We start from the raw sequence: 21209 nt of genomic DNA, 5'->3' as shown, positions 1-21209 counted from the left end.
ACCCTTTAAGGAATTGCCAGACTGTTTTCCACAGTGAGCACAGCATTTCCAATCATACCTGCAGTGTATAAGAATTTTTATTTTTCCACGTCCTTGCTAACACTTGCTGTATTTCTCTTTTTCATGACAACTCTTCTAGTATGTTTGGTGTGGTATCTACTGTGGTTTTGCTTTGCATTTCTCTGATGACTAGTGATCTTGAGCACCTTTTCATGTACTTATTGGTTATTTGTATGTCTTCATCTTCAGAGAAATGTGTGTGTAAACCCTCTGCTTATTTTTAAATCGGGCTTTTTGTTGTTGGCTTGTAAGCTCATTTTAGTTTTCATTTGCATTTCCCTGATGGCTAATGATGTCGAGCATCTTTTCATGTGCTTATTGGCTATTTGTATATCCTTTTTTGAAAGTGTGTCAACACTGCTCATTTTAAAATTGGGTTGTCTTTTTATTGTTGGCTTGTAAGCTCATTGTGGTTTTCATTTACATTTCTCTGATGGCTAGTGATGTTGAGCATCTTTTCCTGTGCGTAAAGGCCATTTGTGTATCTTCTTTGGAGAAATGTCTATTCAGATCCTTTGCAAAATGGCTTATTTGCGGGACCACTGGGTGGCTCAGTTGGTTAAGCGACTGCCTTCGGCTCAGGGGATGATCCTGGAGTCCCTGGATCGAGTCCTGCATTGGGCTCCCTGCTTGGCAGGGAGTCTGCCTCTCTCTGTGACCCTCCCCCCTCTCATGTGCTCTCTCTCTCTCATTCTCTCTCTCTCAAATAAATGAATAAAATCTTAAAAAAAAGGCATATTTGCCTTCTTATTATTTGAGTTGTAAATTATTGAGTTTCTTCATAAATTCTAGTTATATGTTCCTCATCGGATATGTGACTTGAAAAAAAAATTTTTTAAATGGACAGTATACTATATTTGAAACAAGATTGCCCTCTTGAATTTTAGAATATATCAGAATTGCATTATTATTTCATAAATTCTTCTTCTACTTAACATGCTGACATGTCCAGCTACTCCCATATTTGTGTGTGTGTGTGTGTGTGTTTGTGTGCATGTGTGTACGTGTGTATGTGTGTGGTTTTTTTGGTGTTCAAAAGAAAAGGAAGAAGCAGAGTCCCCACAGAGCAGGGAGCCCCATGCGGGGCTTGATCCCTGGACCCCAGGATCACGACCTGAGCTGAAGACAGATGCTTAATGACTGAGCCACCCAGGTGCCCCTATTTTGTTTATTGTTACTGTGTGGAAAGACAGTTGATTTTTATATATTGCCTTGTATCTTGCAAACTTGCTGAACTCATTTGTTAGTTCTAAGAGTTTTTTAGTGGATTCCTAAGGATTTACTATGTATGTCATCTGCAAATATAGTTTTACTTCTTTCTTCCCAGTCTAGATTCCTTTCATTTCTTTTTCTCTCCTAATTGTACTGGTTAAAACCTCCAGTATAATGTTGAATTGAAGTGATGAGAGCAGGCATCCTTCTCTTGTTCCTAATATTAGGGGGGAAGCATTCAATTTTTCACATTTACTTATGATGTGACCTGTGTTTTTTTCACATATGTCCTTCTTGAGATTGAAGAAGTTCACTTCTTTACCTAGTGTATTGAATATTTCATCATTAAGGTTGTTGGATTTTTATCAAATTCTTTATCTGCATCTGTCAAGATGATCATTTTGCATTTTTCCTTTATTTTAATGATTTGATTGTTATACTGATTGATTTTCAAATATTAAATCAACATTGTTCCTGAGAAAATCGATCCCAATTACTCATGATGTGTAATTCTTTTGTATATTGCCAGATTCAATTTGCTAGTATTTTGTTGAGAATTTGTTTGTGTTCACACTCATTAGAGATATTGGCCTGTGTAGTTTTATTTTCTTGTGATATTTTTGTGTGGCTTGATCTCAATGTATTACTGGCCTCCTAGAAGAAGTTGAGTGGTGTTCTTTCCTCTTTTGGTTTTTGGAAGCATTTGCGAAGAATTAATGTTAATTCTTTAAATGCTTGGTAGATGTATGATTTTACTCATATGTGCAATTTAAGAAACAAAACAGTTGAGCAAAGGGAAAAAAAAGAGAGAGAGAAGCAAACCAAGAAACAGACTCTTAACTACAGAGAACTGATGGTTACCAGGGAATAGGTGGGTGAGGGGATAGGTTAAATAAGTGATGGGGATTAAGGATTGTACTTCTTGTGATGAGCACCTGGTGATGTATGGAAGCGTTGAATCACTGTATTGTACACTTGAAACTAATATTACACTGTATAGGTAACTAAGTGGAACTTAAATAAAAACTTTAAAAAATGCTTGGTAGAATTTTCCTGGACTTTTTAAATTTTGTTGGAAACTTTTTGATTACAAATTCAGTTTCTCTAATTGTCATATATCCATTCAGTTTTTCTATTTATTTGTTAGATTTATTTCTTATTTTTTTTTTAAAGTTTAGGTACAGGGGCGCCTGGGTGGCTCAGTTAAGCATCTGCCTTTGGCTCAGGTCATGATCCCTGGGTCCTGGGATTGAGTCCTGCATTGGGCCCTCTGCTTAGTGAGGAGTCTGCTTCTCTCTCTACCACTCTTCTCTGCTCATGCTCTCTCTCTCTCTCTCAAATAAATAAATGAAATCTTAAAAAAATAAAGTTCAGGTACAAATTTGTCACTTTTGTTGATCTTTTCAGGGAGCCAACTTTTTTTTTGTTGATCTTCTCCATTGGACTACTATTCTCTATTGCATTATTTCCTGCTCTACTCTGTATTACTTCCTTCCTTTTACTTGCTTTGAGTTTAGTTTCCTTTATTTTTCCAATATCTAAAGGGGGAATGCTATGTTATTGATTTGAAATATTTCTTCTTTTAAAATATAGGTATGTACAGCTATAAATTGCCCTCCAATACTGCTTTAGCTCCATTTCATAAATTTTGGTATGTTGTACCTTTATTTTCATTCATCTTGAAACATTTTCTTTTAAAAGTTTTTTTTTTTTTATTTGGGTATAGTTGACATACACTGTTATATTAATTTCAGGTGTACATCATAGTGATTCCATGTGTTTATACATTATGCTATGCTCACCATAGGTGTAGCTACCATCTGTCATATTACTTATGTTGTGCCTTTTATTGCTATGACTAATTCATTCCATAACTGGAAGCCTATATTTCCCACTCCCCTTCACCCATTTTGCCCACCTCCCACTTCCCTTCCCTCTAGCAACCATTAGTTTGTTCTCTGTGTTTATAAGTATGATTCTGCTTTTTGTTTGTTAATTCATTTGTTTTGTTTTTTAGATTCCACATATAAGGGAAATCATATAATATTTGTCTTTCTCTGTTTGACTTACTTCATTTAGCATAATACCCTCTATGTCCATCCATGCTATCTCAAATGGCATGATCTCATTCTTTTTTATGACTATGTAATCTTTCAGTGTGCGTGCATGGGTACACATGTACATACACACCACATCTTCCTTATCTATTTGTCTACTAATGGACACTTAGGTTGCTTCCATATCTTGGCTATTATAAATAATGCTGCAATAAATATAGGGGTGTATATATCTTTCTGAATTACTGTTTTTGTTTTCTTTGGGTAAATACCCATTAGTGGAATTATTGGATCATATGGTATTTCTATTCTTATTTTTTTAAGGAAACTTTATACTGTTTTCTACAGGATGGAGTGTACCAATTACATTCCCATCAACAGCACACGAAGGTTCCTTTCTTCCCATGTTTTTGTTCACACTTGTTATTTCTTGTCTTTTTGATTTTAGCCATTCTGACAGGTGTAAGGTGATATCTCGTGGTGGTTTTGATTTGTATTTCCCTGATGATTGGTGAGGTTGAGCATCTTTTCATGTGTCTGTTGTCCATTTGTATGTTTTCTAAGGAAAAATCTCTATTCAGGTCCTTTGACCATTTTTAATCAGATTATATGTTTTTTTGGTGGTGAGTTGTGTAAATTCTTTCCGTATTTTGGATACGAACCCTTTATTGGATATATCATTTGCAAATATCTTCTCCCATTCATTAGATACCTTTTTGTTTTGTTGGTGGTTTCTTTTACCGTGCAAAAGCTTTTTATTTTGGTGTAGTCCCAGTAGTTCATTTTTGCTTTTGTTTCCTTTGCCTTAGGAGACATATCTAGAAAAATTTTGCTGTAGTTGATATTAGAGAAATTACTGCCTGTGTTCTCCTAGAATTTTTATGGTTTCAGGGCTCACATTTGGGTCTTTAATTTATTTTGAGTTTATTTTTGTGTATGGTATTAGAAAGTGGTCCAGTTTCATTCTTTTACATGTAGCTGTTTAGTTTTCCCAGCACCATTTATTGAAGAGACTGTCTTTTCCTCATTGTGTATTCTTGGCTCCTTTGTAATAGATTAATTGATCGTATAAGTGTGGGTTCATTTCTTGGGTCTCTATTCTGTTCTATTGATTTATATGTCTGTTTTTGTGCCAGTACCATACTGTTTTGATTACTACAGCTTTTTTTTTTTTAAGATTTTATTTATTTGAGAGAGAGAGAGCATGAGTGGGGTGAGGGACAGAGGGAGAAGCTGAGCAGGGAGCCCAGTGTGGGACTCAATCCTGGACTCTGAGATCATTACCTGAGCCAAAGGCAGACACTTAATGAATGACTGAGCCACCTAGGTGCCCTGATTATTACAGCTTTGTAGTATAACTTGAAATCAGGAATTGTGATACCTGCAGCGTTTTCTTTTCTTTTCTCTTTTTTTAAAAGATTTTATTTATTTGACAGAAAGAGAGTGAGAGAGGGAACCCAAGCAAGGGGAGTGGGAGAGGGAGAAGCAGGCTCCTCACCATGCAGGGAGCCCGATGCGGAACTCGATCCCAGGACCCCTGGGATCGTGACCCGAGCTGAAGGCAGATGCTTAACGACTGAGCCACCCAGGCGCCCCCCAGCAGCTTTGTTTTTCTTTCTCAAGATTTCCTTGACTATTTGAGGTCTTTTGTGGTTCCATATAAATTTTAGGATTATTTGTTTTATTTTTGTCAAAAAAACACCATTGGTATTTTGATAGGGATTGCATTGAATCTGTAGATTGCTTTGGGTAGTATGCATATTTTAACATTATTAAGTCATCTAATCCATGAGCATGAAATATCTTTCCATTTGTTTCATCTTCAATTTCTTTACTCAGTGTTTTATAGTTTTCAAAGTACAGGTCTTTGACCTCTTTAAGTCTATCCCTAGGTATTTTATTCTTTTTGGTACAATTGCAAATGAGGTTGTATTCTTAATTTCTCTTTCTACTATTTTGTTATTGGTATATAGAATGCTACTGATTTCTGGGTATTAATTTTGTATCCTGCAACTTTACTTAATTCATTTATTACTGGAGTCTAAGACTTTCTTTCTTTCTTTTTTTTTTTAAAGATTTTTTATATATTTATTTGACAGTGAGAGAGAGACAGCGAGAGCAGGAACACAAGCAGAGGGAGTGGGAGAGGGAGAAGCAGGCTTCCCGCTGAGCAGGGAGCCCGATGTGGGGGTGGATCCCAGGACCCTGGGATCATGACCTGAGCTGAAGGCAGATGCTTAACGACTGAGCCACCCAGGCACCCCTGGAGTCTAAGACTTTCTATGTATAGTATCATGTCATTTGCAAATAGGGACAGTTTAACTTCTTTATCAATATGGATGCCTCTTATTCATCTTGAGGTATTTTCTGATTTCTTATGTGATTTTCTTTGTTACTCATTAGTGTTTTGGGATTATGTTGTTTATCGTCCACATACTTTTGGGTTTCCAAAATATGCCCCTGTTAGTGATTCTAATTTCATTCAGTTGTTACCTGAGAACATATTTTGTATGAACTCACTACTTTTAAATTTATTTTAGCTTGTCTTATGGCCTATGATATTGTCTGTCCTGGAGAATTTTCCATGTGCACTTGAGAAGAATATGTGTTTTGTTGTTGAAGTGTTTTCTAGATATTAGATATACTTGGTTTATGGTGTTCAAATCTTTTCTTTCTTTTTTGATTTTCTATCTAGTTGTTCTTTTTTTTTTTAATTTTATTTTATTATGTTATGTTAGTCACCATACAATGCATCATTAGTTTTTGATGTGGTGATCCACGATCCATTGTTTTCATATAACACCCAGTGCTCCATGCAGTATGTGCCCTCCTTAATACCCAGCACTGGGCTAACCCATACCCCACCCCCCGCCCCCTAAAACCCTCAGTTTGTTTCTCAGAGTCCATCGTCTCTCATGGTTCATCTCTCCCTCCGATTTCCCCCCCCTTCATTTTTCCCTTCCTTCTCCTAATGTCCTCCATGCTGTTCCTTATGTTCCACAAGTAAGTGAAACCATATGATAATTGACTTTCTCTGCTTGACTTATTTCACTTAGCGTAATCTCCTCCAGTCCCATCCATGTCGATGTGAAAGTTGGGTATTCATTCTTTCTGATGGCTGAGTAATACCACTTTATACCAGTTGGAATGGCAAAAATTGACAGGGCAAGAAAAAACAAATGTTGGAGAGGTTGTGGAGAAAGGGGAACCCTCTTACACTGTTGGTGGGAATGCAGGTTGTACAGCCACTTTGGAAGACATTGTGGCGGCCTCAAAAAATTAAAAATAGAGCTACCCTATGACCCAGCAATTGCATTCCTGGGTATTTGCCCCACAGACACAGGTGTAGTGAAAAGAAGGGCCATATGCACCCCAATGTTCATAGCAGCGATGTCCCGTAATAGTCAAGCTGTGGAAAGAGCCGAGATGCCCTTGAACAGATGAATGGATAAAGAAGATGTGGTCCATATATGCAACAGAATATGACTATCTAGTTGTTGTATTCACTGTTCATATTTGAGTTTGAAACCTCCTTCTAGTATTCCTGATGTATCTGTTTCTCCTTTCAAATCAGTCACTTTTTGCTTTTTGTTTTTTTTTTTAAGACTTTTATTTATTTTCTGATAGAGACAGACAGCCAGAGAGGGAACACAAGCAGGGCGAGTGGGAGAGGGAGAAGCAGGCTTCCTGCCAAGTAGGGAGCTTGATGCGGGGCTTGATCCCAGGACCCCGGGACCGTGACCCGAGCCAAAGGCAGACACTTAATGACTGAGCCACCCAGGCCCCCCTTGCTTTTTGTTTTTTGGCAGCTCTATTGTTAGGTGCATATGTGCTTATAGTTGTTATATCCTCCTAGTGCAATGATCCTATTTTCTCTAGTGACATTTTTTTGGTTTGTCTTAAGATCTATTTTGTCTGGTATTAGTATAGCCACTCCAGCATTCTTATGGCTGTTGTTTGCATGACATATTTTTTCCCATGCTTTCATTTTTTCAGGCTATTTGCATCTTTGAATCTAAAGTGTGTTAGTAAGCCGGTTTCAGTTGGTGTTTCACTGAAATTATTTGGCATAAATTGTCACTTCTAACAGTGATAATGTTTTTTCTAATATATTGATGAGTTAATGTTTATTTAATGCTTATAATCTCATATTGTTATTCTGGATAATGTGATGATGTTTTTGGAATATTAATCAGGTATAGTCTCCCCTTTTCAGGAAGTTTAAATATAAGATAAAGGATTTATTGTCTCATTTATTCCTACTGGTCTGAGAAGTAGAGCAGATAAAATATGAGTTTATTCATTTTATAGTGAGAAAATGTATCTATAAACTTAAATTTGAACTTGTCTCTCAGTTTTAACACATAAATAATCTTAAATCCCAATGACAAATTTAATTTTAAATTTACTGATTCAAGCTACTACAAGTTTTTTCCAATCATAATAGGTAGAAAACAGCCAGAGCTTTCCAGTTTTAATTGCTTTATCTTCTGTGAAATTGACTTAAAAGCAGAGAAAAAGTTTAGTCATTATATATTCTCATTTACTTTCTTTTAACATTATTTAGCACTCTCATAAGATGATTGATACAGTTCATTATGGATTGTAGGAAAGAAAAAACCAGCTTCTGAAAATGATTGAATAACAGCTGGAATTAATGAATAAGGGAGTGATTGAATGAGTGTATCAACCAGATGAAATGTAGGCTTTTTTAGGTATTCTGTGTGATGAAAGGATTAACAGAATTCAAGATAGTGCAAAATAGGACCTCTATGACATAACAATGACTGATGATAATGTTAATGATAATGTTAGCTAATTTTTATAGGGTAGTTATTGTTTGCCAGGCACTGTTCTAATATCTTTACATATAGGTCAAAGATTGGATTGTCAGATCAGACTGACATGAATTGAAAATGTTAATCAGTATTAAGCTTTACTTTTAATTTTAAGGATACAAGGTACCAAAAGGCACAGGAAAAGCAGAAAGGGGTCCTGGACATTAAGAGAGACCCTCAGATTCTTTTTTTTCACAATAGACAAAATTCTCAATCCCAGAGCAGTAGATATGATCTCTAGTATCTCATACAATAGGGAACATTATAGGCTGTGAAACATTTCATTTTATACTCCAATAATTGCATAGGTGATGTCCCATCCCTTATAAACCTATAGATTCTATGTTTGTTTTCATAGTAATTCTAAAACAAGGGTATTCTGCTAAAAGCCTTCTATGGATAAGTACTTTTTTTTTTTTAAGCAAATACCATTAGTATATTTGTCAGTAATTAGCATGCTTATAAGGAGAATAGACCAGGTCTTCTGCCTTCTTTTTCCTGGGAGAGCCTCCTACCCAACAAGAAAAAAAAAAAGTTCTCTTTCGTTTCCAGTAGATTTACTCATTTAAATTCAAATTCAATTATTTATTTTTTTAGGATAAACAAGGTAAATACATTAAGAAGGAACTTCAGACGTGTGTTTTTTTAAAGATTTTATTTATTTGACACAGAGAGAGAGAGATAGTGAGAGAGAGAGAGAGAGAGAGAGAGCATAAGCAGGGGGAGTGGCAGGCAGAGGGAGAAGGATGCTCCCCACTGATCAGGGAGCCCAATGTGGGGCTTGATCCCAGGATCCTGGGATCATGACCCAAGCGGAAGGCAGACGCTTAACTGACTGAGTCACCCAGGCTCCCCTGGACATGTTTAAAAATATTTAATTTGATTTGATTTGGTTTAGTTTGGTTGGTAGGAGATGAAAAATACAGTAAATATAAATATATTCTTACCACCAGCAGATAATCACCATAGCACCTTGTATTCCTTTTGTGTGTGTGCATGCACATGTCATAAACAATTCTTTCTTCTGTTTGATCTTAGAATATTTGAGAAATCATGTGATGGTTTCAATTTTCAGTTCTCTCTGTTTTTCTCACTGAACCCAGGATGGAGATCCAGTTCGTCCAGGAGTGGCCATGACTGATCTTGCTACTGGCCTGTATGCATATGGAGCCATTATGGCTGGACTGATACAAAGATATAAAACGGGGAAAGGACTGTTCATTGATTGTAACCTGCTGTCATCTCAGGTACCAATCCAAAGAACTTTTGAGTTTGTGGTGTAAAGACATGTATCTGGTTTATACTATCTCATATTAAATCCTGTGGTCACATGTGCAAAAATAAAAAACAAACAAACAGAAAAAACCCACAGACAACAACAGCAAAAGCTGTTCTATTTTGGTGTACTTAATTATTGTTAAGTTAAAATAAACAGACCATGAAGATTTTGTTGTATGTAGACATTGCTGTTGAATTCGAATTTTAAAGACTATTTATATTAAAATGGTTCTATTACTACTTGTGAGACAGGAGTACATTTGGTTCTATTTTATTGTCACATGAGCTCTGTAACTTCTTTTGACCAGGGTTTCTTCACCTTTTTTGTACTGTGGATCCTTTGAATAGTCTGGTGAAGGCTATGGACCTTTTTTCAGAATTATGTTTTTAGATGCATAAAATGATATATTTAGGATTCCATGGGAAGCAAGTTATATTAAAATACAGTTAATTCAGTGTAAAAACCAATTTTGTGTTGTAATAACATGATTTTTTACTAACACATTAAACCATAAGATCTGTTATTGGGCTTAGTAACTATTGCAATTTTGAGGTAATGTCGAACATAAATGATGTTTTAAGATACCTGCAATAACTAGAATATGATATGAAAATATGGATAATATTTATTGGTGATCAAGCCATAGGTACTACTAATATTCCTATGCTTTGTTGCCTACATTCATAATTGAAGAAAATGCTAAATTTTAGTTGGAAGTTGGATGGACATAAAGATACAATTTTTTTCCATTCAAGTTAATTAGTTCCCAGAATTCTTTCCACGGACTCTAGGTTAAGAACCCCTGGTTTGGATAGTTATCAGTTATGTCATGCTAAATACTGGTGGAATTAAAAGGTTAACTAACTCTAAAATTGACATTTTGCCTCCTTTTTATTGGAACAGACCCAGATGCCTATACAGAATAGATAATTGTTCAGGAAGAGAAAAAAAGAAAATACCAAATTTGTGCAAGGAGATACTTTACTATGGGAAAAATGACTATAGATGGAGACCTCAGTTAGGAATTTCAGATTTAAATGGCATGGATGGGAGACTAGTAAACTTGGAAAACTGCTTTGGAGATTTGTTCTCGTAGATAAAATTAAGGAGTTGTCTAGAGGTAAAAAAAAAATCAAAATGGCTAAAGGTAAAATACTACATATGGAGTTTCAACATTAGCTTTGAGTCACAGTGAGCATTTTAGTGGTTATATAAAAGGGTAAAATAATTCTCTCCAAATGAATGAACTGTCTTCTAAATAGAGAAACACAGATGTTAGTTATGAGAAGAAGCTGAAAGCCTTTTCTTCCCTCCTCTAATTTTATAGCTGTAAGGAACCTGAGGTAGGGTAAGTGACTGGCTACAAGTTACACATTCCATAAGGATGGAAGCCAGGATGATTTCAGGGGGTTTGACCTGTGCAATCACAGAGGGTTCTAAGCTTAGTTTAAATGCTCTGTTATCACTGCCTTGGATTCTTAATTATTTTTGAATGAGAGGCCCTACATTTTTTTCACTTTGCACCAGTACTTGCAAATTATGTGGCCAGTCCTGGATTTGGGACTCTATTTAAGTCTCCTGATCTTTACCTAGTCTGCTTTACTTATATGTCAATGATTAATTAGCTTTGGAAGAAATTCTCTTGTAGCATTTGGTAGAATTTAATTCTCTTCCAGCACCTAACACAATGATTCATGATGTGGAGGTGTGTGGTTCCCTGGGGATGAGAGTGGAGGGGGGTGGTATCATTGGTGGGGCTGTTTCAAAGTGAGGGTACGGAAATACAAACGCATGCATGCATGCTCACATACGTGCTTTCTAGTCATTTTGGATATGTGTCTGTGTTTGTTGTTCATGTTGTCCCCTAAGCCTGTAAGTCCCGTGAATGCAGGAATGTTTGTTCCTGCTTACAGTGGTATCCTCAAAATGCAGCCTAGTATTTGTCAAATAGTGGGCTCTCCCAATCTTTTGAGATCAATAGGACACCCACTGTTAGCAATGTGTATGTCTCATGGCCCTTAGGTTTGCTAGGAAAGATTAGAAAAATGTAGAAAACCATGGAGTTAGGATAAGCACTTGATAAACAACTAATGATGAGATGATTTGCTTTTAGCAAACCTGGTAGCAGTGATTTAGCCTATTTGCTGTAGCTAATCTGGTTAAAGTTTGCTAAGGTTATTAGTGTGATTAAGACTCATTAGCTACCTTTTTTTTTAATTGAGGTAGAACTGACATAAAACATTATATTAGTTTCAGATGGATAACATAGTGATTTGATATTTGTATATATTGCAAAATGATCACCACAATAACTTTGGTTAACATCCATCATGATACATAGTTGTGATCTGCTTTTCCCATGAGGAGAACTTTTACAATCTACTCTCTTAGCAGCTTTCAAATATGCAGTACAGTATTATTCACTATAGTCACCATGCTGTCTGTTATATCCCTGTGACTTATTTATTTTATAACTGGAAATTTGTACCGTTTGACACCCTTCACCTATTTTACCAACCCTTTGCCTCTTGCAACCACCAATCTGTTTTCTGTATCTATGAGCTCAGTTTTTTTTTTAAGTAAAAAAAAAATTCCTTCTAGATTCCACATATAAGCAAGATTGTATTGTATCTCTCTTTCCCTGACTGGCTTATTTTACTTAGCATAATGCCCTCAGGGTCCATCCATGTTGTTACAGATGGCAGGATTTCCTCCTTTTTTTGATGGCTGAATAACATTGCATTATGTGTAAATATGTACAACATTTTTTTATCCATTCATCCATTGATGAGCACTTAGATTGTTTCCCTATCTTGGCTATTGTCATTACCTTTTAACAATAAAAATCAATTAAGTCTTATTTTAGAGCTATGGATTTTCAGATCTACTGTTTTATATGATCTCCATAATAATCACTTGAGGTAGGTAGGGCAGGAGTTTTTTAAAAGATTTTATTTATTTATTTATTTGAGAGCAAGCACAAGAGCTGGAGTGGGGTTAAGGGCAGAGGGGGAGGGAGAGGGAAAGAATCCCAAGCAGACTCCACGCTGAGTGCAAGTCTGGGCTCTATCTCACAACCCCAAGATCATGACCTGAGCTGAAACCAAGAGTTCAGTGCTCAACTGGCATCCAGGCGGATAGGGCAGGAATTTTTATTCCTATTTTACTTACAAAGAAACTGAAGCTAGGAAATGTTGATCTGCTTGACCAACAGAGTCACAGCCAGAATTCTAGTTTCTGATATCCTGACTGGTTCTCTTTTCCCTACGTGATAAAGACAAAAGCTTTGGCACTGAGGGACAGGCAAGATCCAGCTTTCCTGTGGTGAAGCTCCAGGGGAGAAGGCAAATTTAGTAAGAGGCAGAGGAAGCAAAAGACCCCTCAGTAACAAGGGAACACAGAACAGGACTGGCCCCTCCTGCCTCCACGTTGCATGCCAAGAGTCAGAATAAGACAGTGCGACATAGTGGGCCCCTCTGAAGCATTATCTAATCACGTTCAGATCCAGTGAGTGAAAACTATCATGGAATTTAACCTGATGGACAAGTGTTTCTGCTGAAATATGAGAATTTTGAGAAAGAGAACATTTGGAGTGGGTTTTTCATGAGCTCTGGTCAACTGAGGAGTCACTGTGTCCCAGGCGCTGTGGTAGCTCGGTTGGAGTGAGAGGTGACACATCTGTTCAAGGCTTAGTACTGGAGGTGGTGTCATACAGGAGAGATGGAGGTGATCCATGTAGTTCTTTGTAGCATAGGGTTTTAGAACACAGTTGGGCCAAGAGTATTAAGGGCCTCGTATGTCATGCTTAGGAATCTGGATTTTAACTGCTTAAGCCCTCTGTTTCTTTATCTAGCAATTCTGTTGGTGATGGTCTTTTCAACAAAAGACACTGTCTCCTTGGATACATGCTATTGTTCCCACAAGCAGAATAGCCTCTGAGCTATGAATAGTGCTAGAGCTTCAAAGGGCAGTGGTACAGATAATAGTTTATGTTGAAGCCAGTCTGAAGTGCAGCGCAGTGGGTGATAAGATTTTCTTTTTTTTAAAGATTTTATTTATTTGAGTGAGAGAGAGAGAGAGAGATCATGAGCAGGGGGGGAGGGTAGAGGGAGAAGCAGGCTTTCCACGGAGCAGGGAGCCCGATGTGGGGCTCGATTCCAGGACCCTGGGATCATGACCTGAGCGGAAGGCAGGCGCTTCACCGACAGAGCCACCCAGGAACTTAATAAGACCATTTTCATTCTCTTCACCCACTGCCGCCCAACCTCTGTTCATCTCTTTTTGCCTCTACCCTATTTCTTGACTCTGTGTTACTTCTTTTCTTCTCATCTCATATGTGCTTTTTGAGCCTTGGGCATCTCTTTTCTCTGTTTGTCTTTTTCCCACTTGTCTTTCTTTACTTTTCACTCCTATCCTGCACTGTCTGCCTTTTCCAAGTCCCTTTTTCTCCATCTTTTATTATGTGGAGCTATTGTTGAAGCAGTTCTGGTACCAGATCTTACATCTTTATACTGTACCATGAAGGAAACTTACAGAATCTTTTAGCAGTTTCCATGGAAGAAAAAGGAAGACCTTTTTTTGTAGAAGCCCCAGAAAATAAGATCATATATTTCACTGGGTTAAGTGACCATTCCTGAACCAATTAATGAGGACTAAAAAATATGTTATTTGGCTTAAGCTGTTCTATGTACTAGGGATGGGGTTAACTCCACCCAAACCATATGACTGTACCTGGGGAGATGTGATTTCTCCAAAGAATGGTGTGGTTATTTTTTGGCCAGAGGCAGGGGAAATCGATGCTGGGGGGCCAATCAACATTATACTAACAATACTGGGTTGTTTTGAGAATCTAATGCACTAAAGGATGTGAAAAATTCTTTGTAAATTGAAAAGTTTCTGTTGACTAGCATTAATATTATTAGGTTACTGAAAAAATATTTTGCAGTGTTAGAAATGTGCTGAGATTAAAAAGGTAGTTGTTGACATAATTATTTTATCATAATTATTATAACTTTTCATAATAGAGAAATCTTGACTAACTTAGTCTTTCAATTTAAGATAACATTTATAGATGCTAGATCAAAATACCAAACCACAGAATGATTAAACTCTGCTTTATGTAAACGCGAAGTGCTATTTCTAGGTACTTTTCAAAGTAATATAATAGGAAACTTCACTTTTTAAAAAATGCGTTCATTTTCTTTTTTTTGTATAAATGTTCACCTGCATTGAGCAGATAACATTTGAACTTAATTTCAGCTGCCTGGAAAATGACTGAGATTTCATGCAGTGGGCAAAAAACATACTTTTCCACCCATTTTGATTGCATTACATAGGATGACAGATGAATGATTATAACATTCAATATCAGTTGCTAAAAATGAAATTTTGTACTCCTCTTAAAAGTGATCTAGTGTACAATTACACAAATTGCACTTGATTTGAATAGTAGCTAATTATTAACTCGGAGTTGATTGTCTCAACCACAACAAAACCATTTCATTGTAGAGTCACGACAGTTGCCAGGATGTGGTTTACAAGCGGGCACCAAATTTTTCGTAGTTTCAAGGCTATGAACTTTTAACCCTTGTCATAAAATTCTTTGATTTTTTTTTTTTAGTCTTAATATGATTTAAAGTTGTCAACTGAAGATTGTCTAACGTCAGCATCTAAACAGTATTCTTTAGATGATATTGGTAAATAACAAGGAAGTGGGTTTGGATGTGGTACCAATTATTCTGTTGCTCTTATTCTTCTGTTGTGGCTTACAGAAATATCTTTGGGGAGTTTTAATATCCTTCCTGTACTTAATTGTAACCAGGCTCCCCTAATTACTATGACAGTGAGTCTTTTTAGCACCAAACTTCCATAATTATTTTCACATATAGAATGTTTTGGCATTTTTGATGTCATTATTCTTTCTCCATGTTTGTAATACTGTTCATACTTAGGGTAGATAAAATTTCAGCTATCATTATTGTAGCACACTTTTGTGGATAAATTTGTGAATTTCAAACAAGTATAGTAATCTGAGATTGATCTTTTTGTGTCTTTAGATACCTGTGTTTCTGCTTTTCTTTTTTTATCCTATGTCTTTTTTAAAAACAGCTTTAGTGAGGTATATTTTTTAAAAAGGATTTTTTTTTTTTTGAGAGAGAGTGATAGAGCACGAGTAGGGTGAGGGGTGGAGAGAGAGGGAGAAGCAGACTCCCCACTGAGCGGGGAGCCTGACACGGGACTCAATCCCAGGACCCCAAGATCATGACCTGAGCTGAAGGCAGATGCTTAACTGACTGAGCCACCCAAGTGACCTAGTGAGGTATGTTTTGCACATCATAACATTCACCCTGTTTCAAGGGACCATTTAATAATTTCTAGTACAGTTAGTGAGTTATGCAACCATTACCATAAATCAGGTTTTGAAATAAATACTCATACAGTCACTTCTGGTCTGGGTTGTACCCATGAGGCTAGAAAGGTCCAGTTTTTAGTGGGGAAGGATGTAGGGCTGGGTTGACTCAGAATTCAGGGCCCATTATGATTCTGTGGGCCTTAGATGATTTTACCTTTGTGGGTCCTTTCCTCCATAAAAATACTAAGAACTGTAGCTGCATTGGTATAAAGATGAATATAATTCATTATTATGTATTAATTATTATTGTGTTAATTTTTTTTCTCATTTTGAAATTAAAATTAAAACATTTTGTGTACCTCTGAAGTATGGTGAGCACTATGCCTCATTGATAAGTCAGCTCTGGAAGAATTCCCTTAGGAATAGTCTGTAAATGTGCCAGATTTGTGGGGAAAGAAATTATGTATCCAGGAAGGAAGTGGAGGTTGTTGGAAGTTGAGATCATGCTGAAGGGTGAACAGAGGATGGGAAGGGAGAAAAGCAGTAGACTATGACCTTGACAGCATGGAGCAGGGAGAGGAAAAAAGAGGAGCTCATATCAGAAAGCTTAAGAAATCAGAGAACTGTGAGTTTGCATTTGCACCTCCCTTTTTTGACAAACCTGATGCATTCCTGCCATGAAGGCCCACGTCAGCCTGATCATCCTTCGTTACTTGAGGCCAATTTTTAATCCTCCAGTTTCCATTCTTTAACTGGCATTCTCCCTAAGGCCTCACACTGCTTTATTAAGTTCAGGGGATACAAATAGGTATTAACATTTATGATATCAAGATGACTAATTAGGTAAAGGTAAAGACACACCCAAAAGTGAAAAATCAGATGACTTCCAACGAAAATAAGAATTTTAGATAATCTATTATTTTATGTTATTATTTTATACTATTGGTTGGATTGAATACAAGTTGGCTGTAATATAAAACATGTTTCTTTTTTTTAAGAAAATCCAGTGAAATATAAGTGTGTTGGGAGGATGCTCTGGTTTTGTGTACTAAAATCCTTAGTTAGAGTCATTGGCATTGCATATTTTTATATGACATGAACCATAGTGAGGGAAACTAGAGCTTTTAAATTATAATAATTGATAATTACTAGTAGGAGAGTATCTCAAAGGAGAAAAGAATAAAACAGGACAAATTTCATTGTGATCTAATTTAATTCTCTTATTAGATACTTTAAAACAATTTGGTCCTTTCAAAACTCTTTGAAAAACAGAAACATAATTAAGATCAAGATATAAAAGAGTCGAGGAGAACGGTCCATTGATGTTGACAAATATTCACCAAATTTAGATTTTGTCTTTGCAGAATCTTGTAGAATAATGAATTTAATGGACTGACACTATTAGAATCACCTATATTCTCTGTTATTAGAGTTGGAACAATTTGTTTTTGTTGCTAAGTTTAAATGATTCTACCTTCATCCTTGTACATTCTAGGATTGGAAAATTTTATGTAGAATAAAATGGTGTTATCATATCCTTCTGTGTTGTCTAATTAATAGTGGCTGTATACCTGCCATAAGTTATGGACCAACCGATTCCTAGTGGAACTTGTCTATTTGGCCCCAACTATTATGCCATCACTGTAGCTAAGGATAAGTAAACCACTAACAATAAGCATGGTGGCTGAGATTTAATTTCTAGGAAAATCACTTTAGTTCTTTTTAAAATTTTTAAAAAATTTTTTATTGTTATGTTAATGACCATACATTACATCATTAGTTCTTGATGTAGTGTTCCATGATTCATTGTTTGTGCATAACACCCAGTGCTCCACGCAGAATGTGCCCTCTTTAATACCCATCACCAGGCTAACCCATCCCCCCACCCCCCTCCCCTCTAGAACCCTCAGTTTGTTTTTCAGAGTCCATAGTCTCTCATGGTTCGTCTCCCCCTCCGACTTACCCCCCTTCATTCTTCCCCTCCTGCTATCTTCTACTTCTTTTTACTTACCATATATTGCATTATTTGTTTCAGAGGCACAGATCTGTGATTCAATAGTATTGCACAATTCATAGGGCTCACCATAGCACATACCGTCCCCAATGTCTATCACCCAGCCACCCCCTCCCTCCCACCCCCCACCACTCCAGCAACCCTCAGTTTGTTTCCTGAGATTAAGAATTCCTCATATCAGTGAGGTCATATGATACATGTTTTTCTCTGATTGACTTATTTAACTCAGGATAACACCCTCCAGTTCCATCCACGTCGTTGCAAATGGTAAGATTCCATTCCTTTTGATGGCTGCATAATATTCCATTGTGTATATATACCACTCTTCTTTATCCATTCATCTGTTGATGGACAGCTTGGCTCATTCCAGAGTTTGGCCATTGTGGACATTGCTGCTATAAACATCGGGGTGCACGTACCCCATCAGATCCCTACATTTGTATCTTTGTGGTAAATACCCAGTAGTGCAATTGGTGGATCGTATGGTATCTCTATTTTCAACTGTTTGAGGAACCTCCATACTGTTTGCCAGAGTGGTTGCACCAGCTTGCATTCCCACCAACAGTGTAGGAGGGTTCCCCTTTCTCCGCATCCCCGCCAACATCTGTCGTTTCCTGACTTGTTAATTTTAGCCATTCTGACCGGTGTGAGGTGGTATCTCATCGAGGTTTTGATTTGGATTTCCCTGATGCCGAGCAATGTTGAGCACTTTTTCATGTGTCTGTTAGCCATTTGGATGTCTTTGGAAAAATGTTTGTTCATGTCTTCTGCCCATTTCTTGATTGCATTATTTGTTCTTTGGGTGTTGAGTTTGATAAGTTCTTTATAGATTTTGGATACTAGCCCTTTATGTGATATGTCATTTGCAAATATTTTCTCCCATTCTGTCGGTTGTCTTTTGGTTTGTGGACTGTTTCTTTTGCTGTGCAAAAGCTTTTTATCTTGAAGAAATCCCAATAGTTCATTTTTGCCCTTGCTTCCCTTGCCTTTGGCAATGTTTCTAGGAAGAAGTTGCTGCGGCTGAGGTTGAAGAGGTTGCTACCTGTGTTCTCCTATAGGATTTTGATGGACTTCTGTCTCACATTTAGGTCTTTCATCCATTTTGAGTCTATTTTTGTGTGTGGTGTAAGGAAATGGTCCAGTTTCATTCTTCTGCATGTGGCTGTCCAGTTTTCCCAACACCATTTGTTGAAGAGACTGTCTTTTTTCCATTGGACATTCTTTCCTGCTTTGTCAAAGATGAGTTGACCATAGAGTTGAGGGTCCATTTCTGGGCTCTCTATTCTGTTCCATTGATCTATGTGTCTGTTTTTATGCCAGTACCATACTGTCTTGATGATGACAGCTTTGTAATAGAGCTGGAAATCCGGAATTGTGATGCCGCCAGCTTTGCTTTTCTTTTTCAACATTCCTCTGGCTATTCAGGGTCTCTTCTGATTCCATACAAATTTTAGGATTATTTGTTCCATTTCTTTGAGAAAAGTGGATGGTATTTTGATGGGGATTGCATTGAATGTGTAGAGTGCTCTAGGTAGCACTAACATCTTCACAATGTTTGTTCTTCCAATCCATGAGCATGGAACGTTTTTCCATTTCTTTGTGTCTTCTTCAATTTCTTTCATGAGTATTTTATAGTTTTCTGAGTACAGATCCCTTGCCTCTTTGGTTAAATTTATTCCTAGGTATCTTATGGTTTTGGGTGCAATTGTAAATGGGATCGACTCCTTGATTTGTCTCTCTTCTGTCTTGTTGTTGGTGTATAGGAATGCCACTGATATCTGTGCATTGATTTTATATCCTGCTACCTCACTGAATTCCTGTATGAGTTCTAGCAGTTTTGGGGTGGAGTCTTTTGGATTTTCCACATACAGTATCATATCATCTGCAAAGAGTGAGAATTTGACTTCCTCTTTGCCGATTTGGATGCCTTTGATTTCTTTTTGTTGTCTGATTGCTGTGGCTAGGACTTCTAATACTATGTTGAATAGCAGTGGTGAGAGTGGCCGTCCCTGCCGCGTTCCTGACCTTAGGGGAAAAGCTCTCAGCGTTTCCCCATTGAGAATGATATTTGCTGTAGATTTTTCATAGATGGCTTTTATGATATTGAGGTATGTACCCTCTATCCCTATACTCTGAAGAGTTTTGATCAAGAAAGGATGGTGTACTTTGTCAAATGCTTTTTCTGCATCTATTCAGAAGATCATATGATTCTTGTTCTTTCTTTTGTTAATGTATTGTATCACGTTGATTGATGTGTGGATGTTGAACCAGCCTTGCAGCCCAGGGATAAATCCCACTTGGTCATGGTGAATGATCCTTTTAATGTACTGTTGGATCGTATTGGCTAGTATTTTGGTGAGAATTTTTGCATCCATGTTCATCAAGGATATTGGTCTGTCATTCTCCTTTTTGATGGGGTCTTTGTCTGGTTTGGGGATCAAGGTAATGGCGGCCTCATAAAAAGAGTTTGGAAGTTTTCCTTCCATTTCTATTTTTTGGAACAGTTTCAGGAGAATAGGTATTAAATCTTCTTGAAATGTTTGGTAGAATTCCCCTGGGAAGCCATCTGGCCCTGGGCTGTTGTTTGTTGGGAGATTTTTGATGAGTGCTTCAATTTCCTTAGTGGTTATAGGTCTGTTCAGGTTTTCTATTTCTTCCTGGTTCAATTTTGGTAGTTGATACATCTCTAGGAATGCACCCATTTCTTCCAGGTTATCTAATTTGGTGGCATGGAGTTGCTCATAATATGTTCTTATAATTGTTTGTATTTCTTTGGTGTTGGTTGTGATCTCTCCTCCTTCATTCATGATTTTGTTGATTTGGGTCATTTCTCTTTTCTTTTTGATAGGTCTGGCCAGGGGTTTATCAATCTTGTCAATTCTTTCAAAGAACCAGCTCCTAGTTTCGTTGATCTGTTCTACTGTTCTTTTGGTTTCTAGTTCATTGATTTCTGCTCTGATCTGTATTATTTCTCTTCTCCTGCTGGGTTTAGGCTTTATTTGCTGTTCTTTCTCCAGCTCCTTTAGGTGTAGGGTTAGGTTGTGTATTTGAGACCTTTCTTGTTTCTTGAGAAAGGCTTGTATTGCTATATACTTTCCTCTCAGGACTGCCTTTGCTGTATCGCAAAGATTTTGAACAGTTATGTTTTCATTTTCATTGGTTTCCATGAATTTTTTTAATTTCTTCTTTACTTTCCTGGTTGACCCATTCATTCTTTAGTAGGATGCTCTTTAGCCTCCATGTATTTGAGTTCTTTCCGACTTTCCTCTTGTGATTGATTTCTAGATTCAAAGTATTGTGGTCTGAAAACATGAACGGAATGATCCCAATCTTTTGGTACCGTTTGAGACCTGATTTGTGACCTAGGATGTGATCAATTCTGGAGAATGTTCCGTGG

General features: G+C 37.1%; 1 protein-coding gene across 1 annotated transcript in view; it reads left to right on the top strand.

Annotated features, from left to right (window-relative positions):
• SUGCT (succinyl-CoA:glutarate-CoA transferase) overlaps window positions 1-21209 on the top strand; it is a 417779-nt gene that overhangs the window by 164756 nt on the left and 231814 nt on the right. The window contains exon 8 of the mRNA XM_028108970.2: window positions 9271-9414. Within this exon, the coding sequence (XP_027964771.2) occupies window positions 9271-9414 (144 nt within the window). The remainder of the gene's footprint in view (window positions 1-9270; window positions 9415-21209) is intronic.

Source organism: Eumetopias jubatus, unplaced genomic scaffold, assembly GCF_037043125.1.
Source record: "Eumetopias jubatus isolate StellerSeaLion01/CBP00866 unplaced genomic scaffold, mEumJub1_p1.0 scaffold_14, whole genome shotgun sequence".
Lineage (NCBI taxonomy): Eukaryota > Metazoa > Chordata > Mammalia > Carnivora > Otariidae > Eumetopias > Eumetopias jubatus.
This window is presented reverse-complemented; position numbering and strand designations above follow the sequence as displayed.